The sequence below is a fragment of the Sabethes cyaneus genome, chromosome 1 (genome assembly GCF_943734655.1).
Source record: "Sabethes cyaneus chromosome 1, idSabCyanKW18_F2, whole genome shotgun sequence".
Lineage (NCBI taxonomy): Eukaryota > Metazoa > Arthropoda > Insecta > Diptera > Culicidae > Sabethes > Sabethes cyaneus.
This window is the reverse complement of record NC_071353.1, coordinates 113200055-113218347: the sequence shown is the minus strand read 5'-3', so window position 1 is coordinate 113218347 and position 18293 is coordinate 113200055. Positions and strand designations below refer to the sequence as shown.

General features: G+C 38.6%; 4 protein-coding genes across 5 annotated transcripts in view; 2 read left to right on the top strand and 2 right to left on the bottom strand.

Moving 5' to 3' along the window:
- Nucleotides 1-18293, bottom strand: part of LOC128732920 (glutamine-dependent NAD(+) synthetase) — a 251361-nt gene that overhangs the window by 54434 nt on the left and 178634 nt on the right. The window lies entirely within an intron of this gene.
- Nucleotides 1708-2487, bottom strand: LOC128746121 (transcription elongation factor B polypeptide 3-like). Its single transcript, XM_053843170.1, has one exon. It carries the CDS (start codon nucleotides 2485-2487, stop codon nucleotides 1708-1710), a length of 780 nt encoding a protein of 259 aa, XP_053699145.1.
- LOC128746120 (transcription elongation factor B polypeptide 3-like) lies at nucleotides 3596-4375 on the top strand. The gene has a single exon (XM_053843169.1). It carries the CDS (start codon nucleotides 3596-3598, stop codon nucleotides 4373-4375), a length of 780 nt encoding a protein of 259 aa, XP_053699144.1.
- LOC128746119 (transcription elongation factor B polypeptide 3-like) lies at nucleotides 15296-16075 on the top strand. The gene has a single exon (XM_053843168.1). The coding sequence runs from the start codon at nucleotides 15296-15298 to the stop codon at nucleotides 16073-16075; it is 780 nt and encodes a 259-aa protein (XP_053699143.1).

The following is an 18293-nucleotide window of genomic DNA, read 5'->3' as shown; positions in this document are numbered from 1 at the left end:
CCTTAGTGGAGGTAGTACCAATAGTGGTTGTACTTGAATAAAATACGCCCATCATGAGATAAAACGCAATTATGCTTCTAGACAACGTTTATATAATCTGCACCTGGGTTATACACGTTTATTAGAAATAATCGTCTCTTCTCTTAGTAGTAAAATGAAATTTATAGCAATATTCCACTGGTTTTGTTGAGATTTTTTGAATAGAATTTAATTTTGCATAGCTGCTAAAATAGGTTCTGAATTTTATCTTTTTCTGATATTATTTATTCATGAATTCAAGAAATTTAAATCTGTCGAGCATATAAAGTGAGTACGTAAGCTCATGCAAACAAGCAGAGCCAGTTTGTATAAATTTTTATTGCAGTAATTGAATGTTTAATGTGTTGCCTCCATTATGGGCTCGCGATACTTCCAATCTAGGGACCTCGGTAGCAACCATACCACCACTATAGGTAAACAAATGATCGTAGAAAAAATCTTTCTCTTTAATAAAATTTGAATTTTTAATGATTCCAAACGTGATTTTTAGTAATATTAAGAATGTTTCAATCATATCGTGCGCGTGTGCAGGTATATTTGTTCTGATATCACTGTATTTCGACCATAAATTTGAAATTTTACTACTAAATACGCCACTACTGGTACGCTTATCCTATAATCAAAAAAGGAAGTCAATTTGTGATGAAATATGGCCAATTCTATTCCATAAAATGAGAAACAAAAATATGAATAAAATTTGAATGTGTAGCACTTTGACAATAAATTTCAATGTTCACAATAAAAGCTTTTGCAGACCCCTTGTTTCTACTACATAATTTAATGTATTTTTTTCGCAACAATTCTCAAAGTGAAGAATCAAAGAGTCACAATTCTTTTCATACTTTTGATTGTATTGCTATAAAATGTATGAAAATAACCCAAGAGCAAAATGCCAAGAAATCTTCTAAGCTGCTGATAACATTATCTGATAACATGATCTTTTTTCCTGGAATAATTTTTAGCGGGCATTCCATATGTTAGTTGATAAATATACTTTTACACAATCTGTCAGAATGAATGCTATTTTCGAAGAAATTAAATTAGTGATTAATTCTATATTTTTTTCGATTCAACCAAAAGTTGTGCGTTCAACGACTAATGTTATATGTTTTGAGAAAGTTTCTTAAGCCAGTTAACAAATACCATTCGTTTTGGCAGGTTTTGATTAAATGCGTGCAGCATATGGACGCAATCGGGCGACGGGAAGAAATGGTCGCCCTATGTTACGAGCATATTCATTCAGGACATCAAATTTCCCAAGCAACAATGTGAGTTTTATTGTACTCTTATGGCGGTTTTTATGACCAATTTTGGTCTTAAATGCCATCATAAGAGTGTAGTAAAACCTAAATTGTTACTTGGGTGGGTTAGGTTCAATGTTGAAATGAATATCTCAAAGACTAAGGATAAGAAATACAGTTAAATCGACCGATATTAGTACGCTTCAGAATCGAAAGGAGAGCAAGACGAAAAAATAAACAACTAAATAAAAACTAAATCTTGAAAATAAATCACGTTTGTATTAAATTTTACATTCTTCATAATATATCATGTTATACATTCTTCAAAATATACCATTTCTTATATTAATACTGTTTACGACTAAACTAATCTAGATCTAATGTCTAATAACTACTGTGTACGACTAGTACAATCTAGCTCACGGACTCAACGCCGTGAACCACCCTTCAAGCCCTTTATAGAGGTCAACAACTTGGCCATCAACGGTGCCTTTTTCGGCTTCCCTTGCACCGGAACTTTAGCCTTTGCCCCAACAACAGCAGCCTTCAGGCGAGAATCTCCTACTTTAACGACATTAGTGGACGTACTCTGCAACGCCGGCACTCTAGCTGCCGGCGACACAACGGCAACTCGATCAGTGCCGTATTTGATCTGCTTGCTGATCACATTGCGCGGTGGCTTCACAGTCGAATCCATGTGTAGCAGCTGGGTTTTCCGTACAGGGGCCTCTCTTTGCACTGTGGACTGCTTTATGATTTGTACGAGACTGGCAAGTTTTGCGTCTCTTTCTTGGGAGCAACGGCCGTACATTTCTCGCCAGGACTCACACTCCTCTTCTTTGCGCTGTTGATTGCGAAACTCGCGCCTGCAATGCTGTTCCCAGAGGACATACGTCTCTTCCAGTAAGTAGGGATTTAATTGCTCTAACTTCGTTAGCTGATTGGGCGTAGCTTTTTCCAGTACTGGCCGAAGTAGATCGAATGGAATTCTGCCACCCAATACGCCGATCTGATCGACGTTTTCCTGTAGCGAGCGAGTTGCCAGGGTGAAAAGTTTCGGTACACTCGGTTGGCGAGCTTTGGCGCCTGAATATATCTTCGTACGTGACCTTTTCGATTGTATGCTACTCTCCAGAGCGGCTTCTTCCTCAAGGAATGCTCTCGGTCTTTTCTGCGACCGAGCGTCGTTAGAACACTTGCAATCCATAATCGGTAACTGATTCACAGATTTAATCGCGACCCTAAAAATCAGAGGAACAACTGCTTACGATAACTTTCGAGTGCTGACTGCTATCACAAGATACGATGTTCTGCTTTTGTACCTTCCTGTATTGATAGCCAGCTTGTGAACTGTATTTGTATCATCAACTATGGTAAAATGACTATCCCTCAGGTAAAATCAATTGGTAGTAGCATTTTTGTCTGAAAACAAAGGTAAAAAGATAGTACCTATGCACAACCTATACTGTACGCTTACGAGATCGAAGGGTCCCGCCTTGAATGTGTGTGTGTGGTTAAAGATATAGGGGGTTGACCTGGACTCTAGAATGACCTTCCAAAACCACTACTCTAACATCATTTCTAATATTTTTTTTGAAACGATGGTTCTACAATTGATGAAGGTGAAGGATTTTTTGGTGAAGGTGGGGAAGAGCGGAAAGGAAGGGGAGGGGGGTATTGGTAGCTATGCTTGACAAGTAGTCATTTTGACTCCTACCTTTTGTCCAATACTGGAAGGTGCATGAGTCGAACCAAGCTGTAATCTGAGATTACAACCGGATTCGAACCCACAACACCCGCCAGGGCATGTGGCCCCCCCTTCCTTTCCGCCCTTCCCCACCTTCACCAAAAAATTTTCATTTCTTTCCCTACCGTCCCTTCATCAATTGTAGAACCATCGTTTCAAAAAAAATATTAGAAATGATGTTAGAGTAGTGGTTTTGAAAGGTCATTCTAGAGTCCAGGTCAACCCCTATATCTTTAACCACACACACACACACACACACACACACACACACACACAAACACACACGTTCCAGGCGGGACCCTTCGATCTCGTAAGCGTACAGTATAGGTTTTGCATAGGTAATAGGTTTTCAGACAAAAATACTACAACCAATTGATTTTACCTAAGGGATAGTCATTTTACCATAGTTGATGATACAAATACAGTTGACGAGCTGGCTATCAATACAGGAAGGTACAAAAGCAGAACATCGTATCTTGTGATAGCAGTCAGCACTCGAAAGTTATCGTAAGCAGTTGTTCCTCTGATTTTTAGGGTCGCGATTAAATCTGTGAATCAGTTACCGATTATGGATTGCAAGTGTTCTAACGACGCTCGGTCGCAGAAAAGACTGAGAGCATTCCTTGAGGAAGAAGCCGCTCTGGAGAGTAGCATACAATCGAAAAGGTCACGTACGAAGATATATTCAGGCGCCAAAGCTCGCCAACCGAGTGTACCGAAACTTTTCACCCTGGCAACTCGCTCGCTACAGGAAAACGTCGATCAGATCGGCGTATTGGGTGGCAGAATTCCATTCGATCTACTTCGGCCAGTACTGGAAAAAGCTACGCCCAATCAGCTAACGAAGTTAGAGCAATTAAATCCCTACTTACTGGAAGAGACGTATGTTCTCTGGGAACAGCATTGCAGGCGCGAGTTTCGCAATCAACAGCGCAAAGAAGAGGAGTGTGAGTCCTGGCGAGAAATGTACGGCCGTTGCTCCCAAGAAAGAGACGCAAAACTTGCCAGTCTCGTACAAATCATAAAGCAGTCCACAGTGCAAAGAGAGGCCCCTATACGGAAAACCCAGCTGCTGTACATGGATTCGACTGTGAAGCCACCGCGCAATGTGATCAGCAAGCAGATCAAATACGGCACTGATCGAGTTGCCGTTGTGTCGCCGGCAGCTAGAGTGCCGGCGTTGCAGAGTACGTCCACTAATGTCGTTAAAGTAGGAGATTCTCGCCTGAAGGCTGCTGTTGTTGGGGCAAAGGCTAAAGTTCCGGTGCAAGGGAAGCCGAAAAAGGCACCGTTGATGGCCAAGTTGTTGACCTCTATAAAGGGCTTGAAGGGTGGTTCACGGCGTTGAGTCCGTGAGCTAGATCGTACTAGTCGTACACAGTAGTTATTAGACATTAGATCTAGATTAGTTTAGTCGTAAGCAGTATTAATATAAGACAAATGCATCAAATTGCTTGCAAGCTACAATCACCTTTTTGTAAAATCTTAAATGTAGAAGGCATACTTTGAAGAATGTAAAATTTAATACAAACGTGATTTATTTTCAAGATAATTTAGTTATTTATTTTCGTCTTGTTGGATACTCCTTTCGATTCTGAAGCGTACTAATATCGGTCGATTTAACTGTATTTCTTATCCTTAGTCTTTGAGATATTCATTTCAACATAGTAACCCAAGTAACAATTTGGGTTTTACTACACTCTTATGATGGCATTTAAGGCCAAAATTGGGCATGAAAACCGCCATAAGAGTACAATAAAACTCACATTGACATTGACTACAATAAAACTCACATTGTTGCTTGGAAAATTTGATGTCCTGAATGAATATGCTCGTAACATAGGGCGACCATTTCTTCCCGTCGCCCGATTGCGTCCATATGCTGCACGCATTTAATCAAAACCTGCCAAAACGAATGGTATTTGTTAATTGGCTTAAGAAACTTTCTCAAAACATACATTAGTCAAAAACATACATTCTACATTAGTCGTTGAACGCACAACTTTTGGTTGAATCGAAAAAAATATAGAATTAATCACTGATTTAATTTCTTCGAAAATAGCATTCATTCTGACAGATTGTGTAAAAGTCATATGGAATGCCCGCTAAAAATTATTCCAGAAAAAAAAGATCATGTTATCAGATAATGTTATTAGCAGCTTAGAAGATTTCTTGGCATTTTGCTCTTGGGTTATTTTCATACATTTTATAGCAATACAATCAAAAGTATGAAAAGAATTGTGACTCTTTGATTCTATACTTTGAGAATTGTTGCGAAAAAAAATACATTAAATTGTGTAGTAGAAACAAGGGGTCTGCAACAGTGTTTATTGTGAACATTGAAATTTATTGTCAAAGTGCTACACATTCAAATTTTATTCATATTTTTGTTTCTCATTTTATGGAATGGAATTGGCCATATTTCATCACAAATTGACTTCCTTTTTTGATTATATTTTGCTTTTTACTTAAACAAAATTACCATTCAAGGGTGATAACATTTAACTGCTAATGAAAACTTTTGTTCGCGAATAGGTTTTTTATTATTAGGACACTTAATAATCCGTCATTTGTATGATCGAATCTCTCAAAACCATAAAAGCTATGGTGGACTACAATAAGTTTGATGGTAAGGTTGCTTTATCTGACAACCAAATTTAAATGTTTTTACAGTATTTCGTATTCTACTTTAACAATATATCTTCGTGTTATTTTTTTCCGGATCACATGCATGAATATTCCGTATTTTCTACCTCGTTTCCATACAAGACTTGATTTCCGGGTATATTCTTACAATTTTTGATATAATCGGGTGAGAGAAAGGGATGCACGGTGGTCCGATTTTGAAACCGTAGCAATTGTGTAAAACCGTAGCGGACCGTAGCAATTGTGTAAAAAATGAGTTCTTGCGTGGTATCCAGCACGTTAGAAAATTTCATTCCAATCAAAAATAGTCGAGTCAAATCGTTTTGCTAGTCGAGCTGGAATTGCTCTATGGATATACTTTACATGTAAGAACTTACTACGTGAGAATGTATCGTTCTGTGATGCTGCCAATTTTTATGTAGGACTAGGAATAGGAGAAGGCAGAGTGCTTTTCCAAAAAATCTAACCAAGTACGAGCATCATGACAGATTTTGAGATTAGGTTAGGTTAGGTTTTGAACGCTAACTCAGCGACCTTTTGATTGATTTTTGCACAAATTTTACAATTAAATTTTCCACGAATCAATCAGTTCCAGTAAAGAAAACTATTGATTTTTATATTGATATTGATTCGCACATGTGATGACTGCCTTATCAGACCAGTATCGTACCTCGGGGTCAACGTTTGCTTAGGTTAATACTATAGCAGAGTTGAAATCTTATTATTCACTATTTACTGAAATCAAAGATACATTGTCCATTGTCTATTGTTGAAAAAAATTAGTGAACATTTTGAAAACGGTCCGTAATCGGCTGTTCGGTGAAGCCCCCCCTTCCTTTTCTCAAAAATTCCTTCTTCCCCTCCATTCCCAAAAATTCCTTCTTCATTACTTTCCCTTACCGTCCCTTCATCAATTGTAGAACCATCGTTTCAAAAAAATAATAATATATGCCTGACCGCATTTCAAGGTCATGACTAAAATCACGAGTTTGGTCAACTTTCGTCGTCCAAAACAAAGCAACACAAAGTTTCATAAAATTCTGAGAGGGTCATGCCAACCTCTGGTTCAGTTGGCGTGAAATCCGTCATATATGTTCTAATGGACACGAAAGCTCATGGTTTTTCATGACAGGCATGAACAATAGATTGTAGTTTTGGTTATCTATACCTATACAAATGGATTTCTGTTTGTCTGTCCGTATGTTCCTTATAAAAGCGAAAACTACTGACCCGATCGGCGTGAAAATGTGCATGTAGGGGTTTGTGGGGCCGGGAAAGGTTCTTATGATGGTTAGAGACCCCTCTTCCCACTAAGAGGAGGGGCTCCCGTACAAATGTATACCTATAAAAATGGATTTCTGTCTGTCTGCCCGTATGTTCCTTATAGAATCGAAAACTACTCAACCGATCGCGTGAAAATTTGCATGTAGGGGTTTTTGAGTCCGGGAAAGGTTCTTATGATGGTTAGAGACTCCTCCCCCCACTAAGAGGGGGGACTCCCATACAAATATATACCTATAAAAATGGATTTCTGTCTGTCTGCCCGTATGTTCCTTATAGCATCCTACATATTTGCTCCTACATGTTTATTTATTCAACATCAACAGACTACAATTGTCCTAATGATGGTTTCTTATACTATATACTATATACTATATACTATAGCATCGAAAACTACTCAACCGACCGGCGTAAAAATTTGCATGTAGGGGTATTTGGGGCCGCGGATGATTCTTATGATGGTTAGTGACTCCTCTCCCCACTAAGAGGGGGGGCTCCCATACAAATCTATACCTATAAAAATGGATTTCTGTCTGTCTGTCCGTATGTTCCTTATAGATTCGAAAACTACTGAACCGATCGACGTAAAAAGTTGCATGTAGGAGTTTTTGGGACCGGAGAAGGTTCTTATGACGCTTAGAGACCTCTTCCCCACTAATAGCGGGGGGGGGGAGGGGGGTCTGCCATACAAATGAAATTCAAATTTCTGCATAACTCGAGTACTAACCAAGCAAATGGAACAAAATTCGGCATGTGGTTGTTTTAGGACACAAGATATTTTCCCATGGCGAAATAGGACCCCTCCCCATACAAATGAGATACAAATTTCCTCAGAACTAGAAAACTAATCAATCAAATGGCATGTGGGGGGTTTTGGAGGCAGGAATTATTTTATGATGGTTTAGACTCCTCACCCGTGTGGTAGGGGGATAAGGACTCTCATACAAATAAAACAGAAATTTTTGCTTAACTTGAAAACTAATCGAACTCGAGAAATTTTAGACTCTTCCATAAAATATTAGTCAATAACAAGACCACCAAAAACTATCAATAGTGACATTAGATGATTCAGGGCGAGCCGGCCGCAGCACAGTGGTTTGATTGCTCGGATTCGTGAACTTTTTTAATAACTCTTTTCATAGTGTTTTTTTTCAATATGGCGTCTTCGGAAGAATTTCTGTATATCAATAGACGCAACAACTGGTGGTTAGTATTAGTTCGGAAATCAAACACAGGTGGCGTTGTAAAATTTAACTTTCTAATTTGATGATATAGAGCTATAGTATGTTCTACAAAGTTTTAGATAATCTTATTATGAAGCTTTTTGCTGAAAACATTATTCCTCCAAGTATCACAGTTTTCGAGATATTAAGCGTCTTTCATGACGGACTCCCACAAATCGGGTTTTCACTGAAACTTCAAAACGATGTGATTTAGGGAAAAATAGTTTTCGGCAAACATTTGCATCTATTAAAATCAGACACTTTTGCAGAAGAAAATGAACACGTACCGTCAAACGGGGTAACTTGCAAAAGCGGGGTAACATGCAACAACGCTATATCGATCCAATTTATTGTACTTTTAGATCTGTTACTTCAATTTTTGATATATATCAGTCACTGAATCTTATTGTTAACAATTCAAAGAAACCTTAGATACTGCTATATTGATTTTCTGCTGTTTTGGTGATTTTTAAAAAATCCCACAATATGCTGTCAAATTCATCGCCAATTTTTCGCCCGTAAAACGTCACAAATGTCGCCCACAAAAAATTCAAATAAAAGAAGCCTAACATATATTTTTTATAGTATTTTCATTTCAATTTTGTTTATCCTGCTTGTTCCCACACTATTCGTACTGAATTAAAGTTAAATTTTGCAGCCCCGCCTGTGTTTGAGTTCCGATCCAATACTAACCACCAGTTGTTGTGTCTATTGATATACAGAAATTCTTCCGAAGACGCCATATTGAAAGAAAAAACAATATGAAAAGATTTATTAAAAAAGTTCACGATTCCAGAGCAATCAAACCACTGTGCAGCGGCACTGGAGCAAATGGGGTATCAAACCAAAGGATTTTTCAACGCGAGTCCTTGCGTGGACTTTTGGATGTATTTTGACCCGATCTGGACATTCCGGAATATCCGTTGTCGGTTCTACCGGAACTGAAAATTGGCCAGTTTGAATTCTCGTCAGTAATATGGCAAATGGGGTATCAAATCAAAGGATTTTTCAACGCAAGTTCTTGGGTGGACTTTAGAAAAGATTTTGAGTTGGTTCTACGGGAACTCGAAATTTGTCCCATTCGCCATATTACTGAAGAGAATTCAAAACGGCCAATTTTCAATTCCGGTAGAACCGATACTGGATGTTCCGGAGTGTGGGACATGAACTTGCGCTCTACAGGATAGTGTAAGATTTATTCTTATTGACCACAAATGAAATGGATAACTTTTGCGTACTCTGTTAAGCAGATTTAAGAGTTTTATTTCTCATGTTACTTATGACGTCAAAAAAAATACCTCTGCGATCTGAAATATCTCCGAGAAAATGGAACCATAATTTATCAATTTATTTTTTTTTATTAAAGGCCAATCTAATATGGTTCTTTTAAGACTAATTGCATCAAAATCGAGTGAAAATAAGTGGAGATATAGCCAAAACTGTAGCTGTAAGTACCATCATTTTTTATGTCGGGGACGTAAAGGTAAAAAAAATGTATGGAGAGTAGTCAACAGTGAGACAAGCAGGAGTGAATAAATTCGCCATAAAGCATTCAACACTACATTTATTTTGAAACGATGATTCTACAATTGATGAAGGGACGGTAAGGGAAAGTAATGAAGAAGGATTTTTTCGGGAATGAAGGGGAAGGGTGGAAAGGAAGGAGGGGGGGTAATAGGTAGCTACGGTTAACAAGTTGTCGTTGTGACTCCTATCGTTTGTCCAATGCTGGAAGGTGCATGAGTCGAACCAAGCTGTAATCAGAGAATATAACCGGATTTGAACCCACAACACCTGCCAGGGCGTGTCGCTCACTGGTACCCGTGTACCTTTGAACCACAGAGGCGCTGGACAAAAGAAGTTTGCACCCCCCCCCCCTTCCTTTCCACCCTTCCCCTTCATTCCCGAAAAAAAAAGTCCTTCTTCATTACTTTCCCTTACCGTCCCTTCATCAATTGTAGAATCATCGTTTCAAAATAAATATTAATATATGCCTGACCGCATTTCAAGGTCATGACTAAAGTCACGAGTTTGGTCAATTCAACACTACACTAACGTAAGCAAAACTATACGAAGGCTCTACGGATCTGTAAAGCTTTAGGTATAACTTTAGACAAGCGACAGGTAAAACGGTTGATATTCCATTGGATCTATGTGTGAGATGCCGGAATTACCTAGGCCTATTTGGTTCGGTAGCCAAAAACAAAGAGTTACCTACACTGAGCGAAATAGCTCCAGTTTGTTTCAAACAAAATGATTGTTGCTTTAAGCCTCGATAAAATATTTTTATAACAACCTGAAAATATTGTTGTTTCAAAACGAGATTCTGTTTGAATCAAGAAAATAACAGTTTTGAATTAAGCATAAGCATAAGCATAGGATACCGCCCGTGTGCTGCTACTCCGTTATTGACCAGGATCGATGAAAATTGCAAAATGATGGCTGGAAAGAGCATACTTGGGACAGCACGCTATTCCTCATTGTGCAACCTTATCAGGTCCCTGCATGCTGATCAATACCGACGCCGGCCACGTCCGAATGCGGGTCCTGGTGGGATGGGAAGGAATGTTAGTCCAATACTTGTTGCTACTAAAGACCAGGGAATCCTCTGCATCTTCACAAGTATTTCGGGAAAGGAATTGTTGTTAGTAGATGGGGGGAGTTATATAAGACTAACCTGACTATTCAAAAATTTTCTGGTAAAGCCAGTAATTACGAAAATTAAGATACCTTCAAAAAATACCTTTTAATAAATTTAATATAATGCCATTGGTGCTCATATACAACCATAATTTGATAATTTATATCTAAAAATAATATGCACATGCGAGATTTAAAATGACTCGAAAACCTCGTGACAAATTTGAATTTATTATACCTGAAAACAAAAATCAGGCATAATGAAACAAGCCAATATAGTTCCTAAGTTGATAAGCATTTCCTCCTATCAACGCTAATATGCAGAGATATAGCGCCCTACACGCTTTATAGCGCCCTACACGCTTTCAAGAAAATAACAGTTTTGAATTATATGTAAAGTATTTTTAAATTTTTAACATTGATATAACAATAAATATTTTCATTTGAATCATACACTTCAGTTTGAAACAAATCGAAATTTTTGTTTGTGCGTAAAACAACCACAAATATGGTTGAAACTACATTTTTATTCTCCGTGTAAGAAGGAACAGTTTTCTAGAACGCATCCACGCGCCCATCTGCCACAGCATAATCACTATTTTGGCATTTAAAAAATACGAGATGCAAATATACCTTAACCAGTAACCAAAATACCCCAACACTCAATTTTAACTCTAGCATCCGAAAATTTTATGAAAACCTCTTATTTTTCGACCTTCTAGAGGGTCCCCCTTTAACAAAAAGTTATATGTACTTGTCATTTCAGAATGTAGTTGTTACGATTCTGGCCTGATTTTTACATAGGACTTATTCGAAAATAAGGGCGAAATCTTTTGGAAAGGAGAGTGCCTGGAAACACTGCATGGCGAACAGTTAGGTTTTGTTACCGCGTATGTTCTAGATAGTTTTTCGGCGTGTTGCAACGCGAGTGGAAGTGATTGCTAGTGTGCCAAATGAAGAATAGTGATCAATTTCATCGTAGAGAATGAAGAATGCCATATACTTCTATTGAATTGTAATATAGTTTTTGGTTTATGTTTGCCGGTCATCGAGTCAACGAGTTGCCATGTTAACGAAAGAAGCAAAGCAACGAGGGATAAGTATTAGTATTATTTCATACAGGGTTACAAATTAATTCAACACTAAATGCATCAAATTAAACACTCAAACATGTATCCATTTTCATATTTCATATAATTATTTTAAACATACTAACTTAAATGCAAACATTAAATTCTTTCTTAGTGATAACAGTTATTGAAATCATACTAATTACAAGCTTTCCGATATCAATACATCTGCAGCCCCCTCGCGAAGCAAGTGCTGCACCGCACCGATCCATTACCGTTTATCCTACAGACAGATTCTTATTAGAACTAGTTACCTCTCTCTCTCTCTTTCTCATATTTGCACTTGCAACTGTAAAATACCTCTCTTTATCTTATTTAGTGTCACGTTTTTTTGGTGAAGCAGATATGATGTGAAGCGTGGGAGAATATTGTCATTTTTGATTTTATTCGTCATGTTTGCTATCCGCGTGCGCATGTCGTTGAACACCATTGACTTATTTTTGTTTCGTAAATGCAGTTACATGAGCTCACTGTGCTTCCAGGTCGAGCCTTATATTGCGGGACGGTAAATCGGCATTGTGCAGATTTCATAAAAGTGTTTAACCCTTGGTTTGGACTTGCAATTAATTGAAGGTGCGGTGGGTAAGGATGCATTTTTTTTCGCCTTTGGACATTAGCTTGGCTTTAAATCAGCTAACTGGCACCTTTATCTCATTTGCTTTGCGTTGACGAGAGCTAACATCGGGCGGGCTCAGGAGTCGTGGGCCCCACTGACAGCTGAAGAGCTGACTTGCGTGAGGAGTGGCGAATATATGATTTCTCGTTTACGCTAACGCTGACATGTTGGCATCGAGAGCATGGCTGCCTACCAGCTACTTGCTTTGAATAGATTCTTTTGATGGTTGTTTGGAAGACCTGTGAATTCTCAGCTGTGAATAGGTTTAGTGCAAATGTGTTTTAAGCAAATTTGGATAATTTGACATTTTCTCAGTCAACTGAAAACTATGTATTGTCTGTTGTTTCGTTTTTTTATGTTGTTCAGAGCTCTAGATATATGGAATTTTGCCTGTTTGGGGACGCGATAGGTAACTTTTTCGACACGTACAGAGTGGTCGTGCGGTTCTGAGTACACTTAGGTATCAGGCTTTCACTTTAATCTGTAGACTTCGTTAGCGGTTGTTGCCGCCACACCGCATCAACTATTAGAAGCATATAATTTCCTTCAATATATTTCTTATATCGCGTGATAAAGATAATAATAACTACTAGTTTAAAATTGTAATAAGTAGCCAGTTTCATTCATGTTACCGAGAGTTATGAATATTGACTTATTTTACCCAACTACCATCTTTCGGTTAGTAGTATTTATGTTTAAACGTACTATTCGTACTGTACTATGAAACACCAGGGATGAGACATTGTCGCGGTTATGCACGATTTAGCAACACTCCCTACAGCCGGCTGTCTGGAGTTTAAATTGCTATAAATACTTTTACCTAATATATAACTCTCTGCTTAGACTTAGTAAAAGTGTGAGTACTCATTCAACTTTTTCATTGGAACAAATATAGTCTCAAAACTATAATAAATGAAAAAATTAAATACGATAGAATAAATAATGAATAGACGAAAAACATACCTAAAATTCTACATTTTATAAAAAAACAAAAAAGCAACGATCGCATCACTTATCAAGGTGAATCCTGATCCAACAAACCCAACCTTACTCGCAAAACTCCTTCCTGTAATCTTTGTAGGGATGCAGAGGTTAACACGGTCCCTAGAACAGCAAAGATTACACTAACATTCCTTCCCCGTTCCCACCTGATTGCAAGGACGTGGCCGGCGCAGTTATTGATCATTACTATGTCGAATCACTGAATTTTGCACAATGAGAATGATCGGTAAATCCCAACCACATTCATTTGATTCATTGTGCAATTTCACTGGTTCTGGTCAATCACTGAGTGCAACCATTGATATGTGCAATCAGTCTAAGCTAAGCTAAGCTAATAAGGGCGAAATCTTTTGGAAACCCCAGAGTTTTTAGCATTTATTTTGTTTAATGCTCAAACACGGGTAATTGATTTCTATGGTTTCAAAAGCAGTTTTTATGTTTAAAATAGTAGTTATGTTCATGAAATTTCAATCTTTATTAAAAGCAAGCATATAAAATTTCTCGACTATATCAATCATGTATAGACAAAAAACCAAATCAAAGACAAAGACAAAATCAATCATAAATGCATAAAGGTTATCTGCATCTTTGGAAGGTGTAGCGGCAGTATTGCGAAAGCATCTTTTGCCATTTTTAGCAATTGTTATTCTAGAATCATGCTGGCCAATTCGATTCGATCACGCCTTTTATCCCCTAGACCAGAACAGAAACCATTTATATTTATATTTATTAACTTCCTTCATCGGTGAAGGTTTGTACGGGAAAAGCCGGTTTTAGTTGAGATTAAAAATTTCATTCTCAAATCGGCACAAAAACCCATTATCTTTTCACGATTAATCAATTTAACATTAACATTTAACTTATTACATAGAAATATAAACCAAACACACAAAACAACTCGTATCACATTAAACTTGTCTTAATTCTATTTTCAAAAGTATTCGTCGTAACCGTCAACTCAAATTGGTCATACACGTCATTAAAAACACTGCAGATCGCCTGGATTGGTTCGTGTTGTCCGTATTGCGTACGATGATAAGGAGGCCGAAGAAATTCTCGGGATCTGAGCCGTCGAGGCATAATGTTAAGGTTAATGCAGGATAGAAGTTCAGAAGCATCGATTTCGCTCTTTAGGAGCTGAACAACGAAGACAGCTTTTGATACAAATCTCCTGCTACTCAGCGTTTCGTAATTAAGTAACTTGCATCTGTCCTCATATGGTGGGAGATTTCTGGGGTCCGACCACGGAAGATGTCTCAGCGCGTATCTGACGAATCTACGTTGCACGGACACCACACCACAGAAGCCATGTCAAGAATCGATCGCACCAACGAAAAGTATAAAGCTCGCAACCAATGTAGATCACGGAAATCGTCGGCTATGAACGAAATGATGTTAGAGTAGTGGTTTTGAAAGGTCATTCTAGAGTCCAGGTCAACCCCTATATCTTTAACCACACACACACACACACGTTCAATGCGGGACCCTTCGATCTCGTAAGCGTACAGTATAGGTTTTGCATAGGTAATAGGTTTTCAGACAAAAATACTACTACCAATTGATTTTACCTAAGGGATAGTCATCAATACAGGATACTGGCTATCAATACAGGAAGGTACAAAAGCAGAACATCGTATCTTGTGATAGCAGTCAGCACTCGAAAGTTATCGTAAGCAGTTGTTCCTCTGATTTTTTGGGTCGCGATTAAATCTGTGAATCAGTTACCGATTATGGATTGCAAGTGTTCTAACGACGCTCGGTCGCAGAAAAGACCGAGAGCATTCCTTGAGGAAGAAGCCGCTCTGGAGAGTAGCATACAATCGAAAAGGTCACGTACGAAGATATATTCAGGCGCCAAAGCTCGCCAACCGAGTGTACCGAAACTTTTCACCCTGGCAACTCGCTCGCTACAGGAAAACGTCGATCAGATCGGCGTATTGGGTGGCAGAATTCCATTCGATCTACTTCGGCCAGTACTGGAAAAAGCTACGCCCAATCAGCTAACGAAGTTAGAGCAATTAAATCCCTACTTACTGGAAGAGACGTATGTTCTCTGGGAACAGCATTGCAGGCGCGAGTTTCGCAATCAACAGCGCAAAGAAGAGGAGTGTGAGTCCTGGCGAGAAATGTACGGCCGTTGCTCCCAAGAAAGAGACGCAAAACTTGCCAGTCTCGTACAGATCATCAAGCAGTCCACAGTGCAAAGAGAGGCCCCTGTACGGAAAACCCAGCTGCTGTACATGGATTCGACTGTGAAGCCACCGCGCAATGTGATCAGCAAGCAGATCAAATACGGCACTGATCGAGTTGCCGTTGTGTCGCCGGCAGCTAGAGTGCCGGCGTTGCAGAGTACGTCCACTAATGTCGTTAAAGTAGGAGATTCTCGCCTGAAGGCTGCTGTTGTTGGGGCAAAGGCTAAAGTTCCGGTGCAAGGGAAGCCGAAAAAGGCACCGTTGATGGCCAAGTTGTTGACCTCTATAAAAGGCTTGAAGGGTGGTTCACGGCGTTGAGTCAGTGATACACATTCAAATTTTATTCATATTTTTGTTTCTCATTTTATGGAATGAAATTGGCCATATTTCATCACAAATTGACTTCCTTTTTTGATTATATTTTGCTTTTTACTTAAACAAAATTACCATTACCATTCGGTGGTCCGATTTTGAAACCGTAGCAATTGTGTAAAATCGTAGCGGACCGTAGCAATTGTGTAAAAAATGAGTTCTTGCGTGGTATCCAGCACGTTAGAAAATTTCATTCCAATTAAAAATAGTCGAGTCAAATCGTTTTGCTAGTCGAGCTGGAATTGCTCTTTGGATATACTTTACATGTAAGAACTTACTACGTGAGAATGTATCGTTCTGTGATGCTGCCAATTTTTATGTAGGACTAGGAATAGGAGAAGGCAGAGTGCTTTTCCAAAAAATCTAACCAAGTACGAGCATCACGACAGATTTTGAGATTAGGTTAGGTTAGGTTTTGAACGCTAACTCAGTGACCTTTTGATTGATTTTTGCACAAATTTTACAATTAAATTTTCAACGAATCGATCAGTTCCAGTAAAGAAAACTATCGATTTTTATATTGATATTGATTCGCACATGCGATGACTGCCTTATCAGATCAGTATCGTACCTCGGGGCCAACGTTTGCTTAGGTTAATACTAGAGCAGAGTTGAAATCTTATTATTCACTATTTACTGAAATTAAAGATACATTGTCCATTGTCTATTGTTGAAAAAAAATTAGTGAACATTTTGAAAACGGTCCGTAATCGGCTGTTCGGTGAAGCCCCCCCTTCCTTTTCACTCTTTCCCCTCCATTCCCAAAAATTCCTTCTTCATTACTTTCCCTTACCGTCCCCTTCATCAATTGTAGAACCATCGTTTTAAAAAAATATTAATATATGCCTGACCGCATTTCAAGGTCATGACTAAAATCACGAGTTTGGTCAACTTTCGTCGTGCAAAACAAAGCATTATGACGTCTTCGGAAGAATTTCTGTATATCAATAGACGCAACAATTGGTGGTTAGTATTAGTTCGGAAATCAAACACAGGTGGCGCTGCAAAATTTAACTTTTTAATTTGATGCCGCTGGGAAGAACTGCCTACCGGCAGAGCTTTATACACATGGCGGAGAAACGCTAGCAAAGGCTCTACGCTGGGTTATTTCGAGGATTGTGAGGAGGAAAAGCTACCGGAGGAATGGATGAAAGGAGTGGTTTGTCCCACCTACAAAAAGGGTGATCGGCTAGACTGCTGCAACTTATTTATTTGAGAAGGGAAAAGCCCGCTGGAGTGGAACAGCTTTGACATTCCTTCTCCAGTAGGCACAAAACCTCCTATCTTTTTGTACCAACAGTTTCCACCAAATGATACATAGCTTTTTTAATGCTTAAAACTAGGAATACATTGCATTAAATACTAATTGTACAAAAGTTTGAGCTTAGGAGTAATAATTTACTTATAACATGATTAACAATAGTTACTTTTATTTCAAGGCACGACGATTTTTTTTTAAAACGGTACGAGATAAATAAAAATCGAACACATTGTAACATTGATTAAAAGCACGACACAAGCTACTGAGAGGCTCGTTTCTACCGTAGTTGGTACGTGAGACAGGCAGGTAGAGAAAAGCATGGGATCGAAGAGTTCTACGGCGGATGTTTATGTTCAGCAGTTGTAGAATGTCGGGGCAGTCAATATATGATGTTAGGATATCGGAGATAAAGGTAGCCTTGGCAACCACACGCCGTAGTACCAAGGTATCAAGCAAGACTAATAAGGTTACACCGATCTTCATAACTTGGAAGATTCAGAGGATCATTCCAAGGTAGAAGTCGTAGGGCAAAACGCACAAATTAACGTTGAATGGCGTCAATCCGTTGAATGCTATTTTGATAGTACGGTGCCCATACATTTGAAGCGTATTCTAGTACAGATCGCACTAAAGAACAGTACAAAATTTTTAAACATGGAATGCTCGTAAACTGTTTAGTGACTCTGAATAAGAAACCAAGATTTTTAGAAGCTTTTGAACAGATAAAAGCTATGTGATCCTTAAATGTCAATTTGGAATCTAATAAAACTCCTAAGTGTTTTACAACGTTTTCCCGCGTAAGAACAGTGTCCGAGATTTTATAATCAAATCGTTTGCGTGTAAAGGAAATACAAGAGCACTTTGAAGCATTTAACACCATTCTGTTGATATTGCACCAATCAG